The sequence below is a fragment of the Cyclopterus lumpus genome, chromosome 6 (assembly GCF_009769545.1).
Source record: "Cyclopterus lumpus isolate fCycLum1 chromosome 6, fCycLum1.pri, whole genome shotgun sequence".
NCBI lineage: Eukaryota > Metazoa > Chordata > Actinopteri > Perciformes > Cyclopteridae > Cyclopterus > Cyclopterus lumpus.
In genome coordinates, this window is record NC_046971.1 from 25,740,340 (window position 1) to 25,749,221 (window position 8,882).

Sequence of the window (8,882 nt, forward strand, 5' to 3'; positions counted from 1 at the left end):
AGTATGTCAGATATATTTCAATATTACTAATGCAAAAAAGTATGTATTAACCATTGCTGTAAAAGCCCTGGTAGTGCTTTTGGCTTCTTTTATTTTAAGTATGGTTCCCTGTGTATTGCTTTGAAAAGAGTTTAGCTAGGATATAGTTCCACTTGTCAACACATTATTTAATTAGTAAAGTACATTGTTCAGCAAAGTGACTGTTTTTTCTGTTGACGTCATTTCTTCTGTTGTTCTTTTGTCGGTTTGCATTTGTTGCCTCGGTCCCAGACCGGGTTGGATGTCTGGTTCTGTGCTCCATAGGTTTGACTTTCAGGCTGTTTCTTTGTGATCCTTAATGAAGTGTGTAGTGCCGTTGTTTGTCCGGGGTGCTGTGACTCTTTTGTGTTGTGCAACATGTGTCGTGGTTTGAAAGACGTGCGTTTGATCTGGTTTCATGGTGGTTTGATGTGTCAGTGTGGTGCAGTTTGAATCTATTGGCTGTACTTTCCTCACGATACAGTTCTCCTTCTCTTCTCCGTCTCAGTATGTTCCTCTTGTTCCTCTTCCTGTGCTGCAGATGAAGATTCCCTCAAAGAAGATGGCCCACATTCCTGTGTACACTGTCGGCTTCCACAGCGCTCCAAAGAGCCACGGACACAAGAGCCAAGTCTATAAGTGAGTATTGAATTGGAAAGGGGAGAAACATTTGACTTTCTTTCCCCACACAAAATAAAGAATCGTATGCGACTGCGCTGCAGATGACTGTCGGTCCACCCGTTCATTCTTGTGAATGCGATATTTCAGGAGCGCCTGGAGTGAATTCCTGTAAACTTGGCACTCACCTCAAGGCCACTCAAAATGTCTAAATGAAACGATATGAGAAGAGCAATATGTAGGGGTGAAATTGCCATGAGGCTACTCAATCCAATCTCACACACACATATCCTTTTGTTATATAATTAGTGCGGCGCCTTTAAGGAGCTATTATGTAATAATTACCCAGCTAACCAATTACAGTATGTGTCGGTTTGTCTTTTAACTGTCGTTAAATAATCGGTGAACGAGGGGAGCAGATTGTGACTAATAACAAGGGTGAAGACAATGAATGGGTCAAGGTAATGTCTAAATCTCCCATTTATGATCGTCATAACCTCCGAGCACTCTCTCCTGAAAAGGACATGTAACCAAAAATCTTTCATAGGATACTTAACTATACTTATAGAGCAGTCGATTGCTACGAGAATATGTTGAATGCAAACGAGTGATTTAAGGACATAGCATGTATGCTTTCATAGAACTTAACTTCCAACTATTTAATATTTGTATATTAGTATCGGCACTTCCATGAAATCAGGGGACTCACAAAGACAGATTTAGAAAGAAAAACAAAAACAAATGGCTGAAAACCAAAGAAGCAGAAACAGATATTCTGACTTCAAAAATAGTAACTAGCTCTTTTTAGCATCTTTTTTTATAAAACAGCCAAGTGACACCAGAACGAGTTTGTCTATTCTTTGTTGCAAAACATGCTAACAAGCTAGCGACACCAGGGAACATGCTAGTGCTCATAAGCCACCACCATAGACCGCCTAAAGGATCTTCATGTACAGTCTACGGCCAGCTCTTCAAGCTAGCCTGATAACCGCGAGTTAGAAGCTAGCTCCCGCCGCTCGGCCGCTAGCTGCTCAGTAAGTTGACAGTTTGTCAAGAGATAGACAGCAGCGCTGACGTCCGTCTCAATGCCTGTAAACCAGGCCTCTTTTTGTACAGCCTAAAAGTGGATAGTGTTCATACAACTGATTAATTATTTATTTGATTCTTAAATCTTTCTTCATTTTCTGTTCAGTGAAAAAATAAGAGAAGTCATATACTCCAAACTTTCTAAACCATCCAAAACTGCTCCAAGCCTGGATGAGGAATCCCGCTTGATCAGAAGTCGGAGGCGTGTGGCTGAGTTGTTCATTATTAGCATAGCTTATGTCCACTAAACATTGCATAAGGGCAGGTGTTCATGAGAAGAAGGAGAACTCCACAGCGTGAGTAGCCTACTCGCATTACAGGAAATTCCAAAAGCATTGAAGAGCGGTATGGAAGCATTCAGAAGCTGAGCGCACATAATACATCCACGGGTTTTGGAATAGTCTTACTGGGATCAATGATGTTTCTTTAATCATCCAATCATTATCATTTCTCTTTTTATTTTTCTTGTCTTGGTAAGAGTGCTCTCTACCAAAATGTTCTATTAGCTTTTAGAAAAGAGCAAAAATAAGAGAACATTGGTGAATCCCAGAAATCAATGGGTACTAACAAAACAAATGTCGATTCAAGTGAAAGTAATTTGTTGGTTTTTCATTCGCTGTCAGGACTGTCGGGACAGTTTTGCTATTGGCCAACCTGGTGAACGCCGCAAATTTCATGCAAAGTCGAACCTGGGGTAAAATATTGTTTGCCCTTTGTGAGCAGAGATTCCATTGAAATTAATCGATTTTCTTTTTCCTTCTTTTTCTCCTCTTAAACCTTATTTGGTTGGAATTGAGGGAGATCTGTGCGGTGAATTAGTTCTTTACGTTGACGTCCGTCAGAGCAGTGCCACGCCATCTGTTTTCATATAAAAGAACTAAACCTTCCCAACCCTCTGCAGGTCCCTCCGCAGCTTGTCCCGCCGCTCGGTAGAGGAGGAGTTCCCCCACCTGTACGCCCACGGCTGCACGCTGCGCATCATCTGCGCCGAATGCACCAAATTCGTCGCCGACGTCATTTCCTCCAGCCGGCGGAGTCTGGACATCCTCAACAACACCCCCAAGAGGGAGGCCCGAGCTGCCACCGCCACCACCGCCACTCCTCAGAGACCACAGCTGCAACGTCAGTCACACCTCGAGACTTGCCCTCACCCTCACCCTCAGTGTCACCCTCAGTGTCACTCTCCACCTCAGTGTCACTCTCCACCTCACCCTCAGTGTCACTCTCCACCTCACCCTCAGTGTCAGCCCCAGCTCCCTACCCAGTCCCACCATCATCAACATCAACAGCAGCAGCGGCTTCACGGGTCATCGGCGTCTCCTTCGCAGCATCTCCTCACCAAGACGATCGACAACGTGAACAATGAGTAGATGAATGACTTTTTGATGCCGTTCTGCCCACACGCAAACGCTCCATAATGAGTTTTGCTCTTCCGCTACACTGTGTGCACACACAAAGATGCACAATCAAAGTTCTTTAAATATTGCCGGGTCTTGCATTAAGTGCGTTATTAAACGGTTATGCTATGATACATAAACCTTTTCTGGTGACTGACCTTTTATCCCATTCTGCCAACACACACACACACACTCTTCTTTTTTAGTTTTGCTCTTGCGCTACACTGTATGCACACACACACACACATGTGCACACAAACAGGAGGGTTCTTTAAGGGTTCTAGTGGTTACATGCACACCAGTAATGAAATAGAAATCGATACATAATCCAGTGGGGGTCCTTCAAAGTTCTTTATTGCTGGGTGGAGCATTCCTTTTGTTATTTAACAGTTATGCTGTGATGCATATAAACCTTTTCTGTGGCTGCGTAGAATCTAGAGACTCTAAACCACCACCTCACCCATTATCCAGTTCCCAACTACATTACCTTCCATATCTCCCCATCTCCCCCAGCACATGTGCTAACTCCCCCAAGGACACTTTGTAAGGTTTGAGTAAGGAGCTGCGCAGGAGGAAAGTGCTGGTGCTTGTGGGAGTATGCACTGTGGAGGTGGTGCTGGTCGTTTGAGGAGGACAAAAGCTGCGTGGCATAGTAACATGTAAACCTAGCGTTTTAGCGCATTGTGGTTGCCTTGTTTGTTTTTTGTCATGAATGTAACTTAGGACACAGACCGACATGTAAAAAGATAAGCTTGTACACAGTGTAATAACGTTTATTTTTAAGCATCCCAATAAGGGATCGGTAACGAGTGGCTGCTGCATAACGAGGCCTCTTTTTAGTGTTTTCAGACGTGCTTGTAAAGCCCCAGGTGCAGCTGGACGAGGTGCGACACTGTGAATGTATCGGGGCGACGCTGCAGAACGCACCTTTTTTTAATTTGTGTCTTTTGAACCGACTCAGCATGGTGATGCTGATGTGTAAGCGAGCAGATGAAACCCCCGCCTCTCTCACTCCCCGTGGACGCTTGCAATCTGCTCTGGTTTTGTAAACACTAACTAAAGCTCAACTGCAATAAAATCAAACGACAAACACGACCAGTGCTGCGTCTGACTTCGACTGTTCCCTTCAGCTCAGCTGTTCTGTGGCCGCATCGAGGCCTCAGTCTGTCACACTCTCCTGAACCTCTTCAGAACACCTGGAGCGAATTTCATTGAATTTGGCACAAACCTGGACTAGAGGATGAACTGATTTAGATGTCGGTTGTTGACCTCACAAATCTCATTTTTGCCCATAACTAATAGGAATCCATGTGCTAATTGTGACATGTTTGCACAAGATGATTAGGGGATGACATTTTGGACAGCAAAAAAAAAAGCATTTAATTTGCACGAAGCCATTTTTAATCAAAGCCCTCAACAAAAATGTTTAATTATCCAACAATCTGAGGAACGACTACGATGGGAACTAAGCAGGGAAGTTGTCTTGATTACAACAATACAGGTAGTTCTATAGTGTGAAGCCTAATCACTGTTGTTTACATCCATCTTTACATCCCCAACATGTGTTCGATACACTTCCTTTCAAGGTCACACCAAAGGCACTTTGACAACAGTCCCCACCGTGGGGCCCTTGCCCCCAACGATCTCTAATTTAAGACCTCGTAGTAGCTCCAGGGCCCCTGATTTAGATGGAAGCGATCCTCGCTGGCTACACCACCAGGCGTTGCTGTGTTCCACAGGTAGAGACCAAATTGGAACTATTTTTCAGGATTATAGCCTGATGATAATCATTTCACTACAATAATTCAGACATTGTGTTTAAGTCGGCTGACTTTTGGTGAGGAAAGCGCGCACACATCCGTCCTGCCAACATCATTTTGTGATTCCGCTTGCAAGGAGCAGTTCACTTATTGCTTTGCATCGTTTAAGAGGAGTCATTTCTGCATATTGATTTACAACCTGTACAACTGTGTCAACCTCATCCATGCTTTTCGCCAAGCAGGCATGTCTGTAGCTCTGTGGCTATCATGCTGTAAAGGAAGACGACGTCGGCATTCTTAATAAAGCTCTGATTTGTCGACTTGATTACTCAAATCATCAAGTTTGTTTATAGAAGGTAAACCTTCGAGTTTCATGACTACAAAAGGGGCAAAACAACCAAAGAGACAAAACACCTACAAAGAGACACACCGTGACTACAAAAAGACAAAAAACTAGAGAGACACAACATGACTACAAAGAGACAAAACTACAGAGACACACCATGACTACAAAGAGACAAAACACTACAGAGAGACACACCATGACTACAAAGAGACAAAAAACTAGAGAGACACAACATGACTACAAAGAGACAAAACTACAGAGACACACCATGACTACAAAGAGACAAAACACTACAGCGACACACCATGACTACAAAGAGACAAAACTACAGAGAGACACCATGACTACAAAAAGACAAAAAACTAGAGAGACACAACATGACTACAAAGAGACAAAACTACAGAGAGACACCATGACTACAAAGAGACAAAACACTACAGCGACACACCATGACTACAAAGAGACAAGCAACTACAGAGAGACACCGTGACTACAAAGAGACAAAACACTACAGAGAGACACCATGACTACAAAGAGACAAAACACTACAGCGACACACCATGACTACAAAGAGACAAAACACTACAGCGAGACACCATGACTACAAAAAGACAAAAAACTACAGAGAGACACCATGACTACAAAAAGACAAAACACTACAGCGACACACCATGACTACAAAGACACAAGCAACTACAGAGAGACACTATGACTACAAAAAGACAAGCAACTACAGAGACACACCGTGACTACAAAGAGACAATAAAACTACAAAGAGACAATAAAACTACAAAGAGACACACCGTGACTACAAAAAGACAAAAAACTAGAGAGACACAACATGACTATAAAGAGACAAAAAACTACAGAGAGACACCATGACTACAAAAAGACAAAAAACTACAGAGAGACACCATGACTACAAAGAGACAAAAAACTACAGAGAGACACCATGACTACAAAAAGACAAAACACTACAGCGACACACCATGACTACAAAGACACAAGCAACTACAGAGAGACACCATGACTACAAAAAGACAAGCAACTACAGAGACACACCGTGACTACAAAGAGACAATAAAACTACAAAGAGACAATAAAACTACAAAGAGACACACCGTGACTACAAAAAGACAAAAAACTAGAGAGACACAACATGACTATAAAGAGACAAAACACTACAGAGACACACCATGACTACAAAGAGACAAAACACTACAGAGAGACACACCATGACTACAAAGAGACAAAAAACTAGAGAGACACAACATGACTATAAAGAGACAAAACACTACAGAGACACACCATGACTACAAAGAGACCAAAACAATTACAAAGTGACACAAGTTGACAAAAAAAAAATCAAATTGGCCGCATGGTAAATGCTCTCAGCTGTGACTCTGCCACAACCCTGATGGAGATGAAAGACACAGAAGATGACACCCATATGTAACTCCATCGGAGGGCCGACCTGTGAATGTGCAAGAGTGTGTGTCTGTGCCACGCAGCCTTCTGTTACTGTTCAAATGTGCATCTAGAAAGGTGGTCTGAGACCACTGCTGTAAAGGTTTGATTGAATGACTACAAGTCTTCTTTTTCTTTTTACAAAACACATGTAAAAGTGAGGTTTATGTCCAATAAAAAGGCACCGAATAATTGCATTTCTGTCCACGGATCAACTGTGTAGCTCCATCAGCTGTTAGCTTGTAGCCAAACACCCTGTCCAAAACAATAAGAGAGCAAACTGTTTTCTTCCACTGTGTCTCTGGCAGCAGCAAATAGGCATAAATCATAAGGACCCTTCATAAGTAAAGGAGGAATTACATTTTTAATTTTTAAATTAAAAGCAAAATTGTGTCCTTTTTTACATGATTATTCTTGCATTAAAAAAACAGGCTCTATTTTCCACTTCTCTACCTTCATAGACTGACCGTGGACAGACACAGAAATACACACACACACACGACCGACCTCATTATCTCCTGGCGTGATAATAAATCTTATTTTTATTCAGCCTGTCCATAATCTAAGCTAAGTAACACCTGGTGACCACGTGGTCCTCTGCATTAGGCTACTCCACATAATCTAAGAAGAGAAATCGTTTTAAATGGAAGAACTTTCCCATTAATGTATAATCATTAAGAACCAGTTATGGCCACCTTTGATCAGACCACAGGAGAGATGAGTACAATATTTATTCTATCGTGATCATGAGCAAGAAAGCGATCTTGAGATCATGAATATGTTGTGGACTCAACAAAAGACCTTTTCCTTGTCATGTGATATGTGTGTGGTCAAAAGGGGAAAGTGAAAGTAGGCCGTCGTCTGATACAAAGGCCAGAGATGACACACGTGTCTGTCCTAGTGACCATTCAAACTGAACCAATCTAGATTGGTGTTGACGGATTGAAAAGAAGACACACTTCCTAATGGACACGACTGGATAGTTCTTCACGCGAGTATGCCTCTCTCTGATGTACAGTAGGGATATGAAGACAGGGTGATCTAGGCTGCGGTGTGCATTAATAGAGGCAACAACACAACGAGTGAACTTAAGAAGGCTTTGTCCATAATGCCTCGATGGACGCCCCGCCTCTTTCCTCATGAATAAATAATGTACAGGTCGACGTGTCTATTGGCTGTCTCTGCCTGTCATCTGAGTTCACTCTTCAGAAAGACCAGCTGCGTGAAGTTAGAATGAATAAATTAGAGTGAAACGGGAAGTTGGCTGATTACACTTTCAAAATAATAGTGCAAACATTCAAATAGTTTTCCTCATTCACGTTTTAGTACGTTGTATATGTATGTTAAAGAAAGACCTCCCAACATTGGACTATTTTGCTTCCATAACATGTCTTCTTTCAGACTAGTAGGTTTATTTTGAGTTGATTGTACTACTTTGTTTATTTCCGTCAGTAGAAGAAAGTGTCCGACCTAAGTAATGAATTAGGGTAGATTCATGGTGATACGTATTATTATAATGGTTTACTCTAGTCACATGTGTCTTGCAAAAGTATACCTTTACAATATATATCTTTAAAATTATTTCCACAAATCTCCACTTCAGCAGCTCTTACATTCACAAAAGTTTCACTTCCATTCCTTTCTATATTCTGAAGGTTGTGTTCAGATATTAGTCATAGGCGAATTGTTTATTGAATAGTTTGTGATCACTGTTGACAGCATTTCCTGCTGTATGGACTGAAGGATAACCCTGAAGGATGGGTAACCCTGGAGGATAACCCTGAAGGATGGGTAACCCTGGAGGATAACCCTGAAGGATGGGTAACCCTGGAGGATGACCCTGAAGGATGGGTAACCCTGGAGGATGACCCTGAAGGATGGGTAACCCTGGAGGATAACCCTGAAGGATGGGTAACCCTGGAGGATGACCCTGAAGGATGGGTAACCCTGGAGGATAACCCTGAAGGATGGGTAACCCTGGAGGATAACCCTGAAGGATGGGTAACCCTGGAGGATAACCCTGAAGGATGGGTAACCCTGGAGGATGGATAACCCTGGAGGATAACCCTGAAGGATGGGTAACCCTGGAGGATGGATAACCCTGGAGGATAACCCTGAAGGATGGGTAACCCTGGAGGATAACCCTGAAGGATGGGTAACCCTGGAGGATGGATAACCCTGGAGGATAAC

The 8,882-nt window shown here is 42.6% G+C and overlaps 1 protein-coding gene across 1 annotated transcript in view; it reads left to right on the plus strand.

The window, feature by feature from the left end:
• spire2 (spire-type actin nucleation factor 2) overlaps positions 1-5,203 on the plus strand; it is a 94,708-nt gene extending 89,505 nt beyond the window's left edge. Inside the window, exons 13-14 of the mRNA XM_034535216.1 lie at positions 560-657; positions 2,624-5,203. Coding sequence (XP_034391107.1) covers positions 560-657; positions 2,624-3,092 — 567 coding nt within the window. The 3' untranslated portion in view covers positions 3,093-5,203. The remainder of the gene's footprint in view (positions 1-559; positions 658-2,623) is intronic.
• The last annotated feature ends 3,679 nt before the right edge of the window (positions 5,204-8,882 follow it).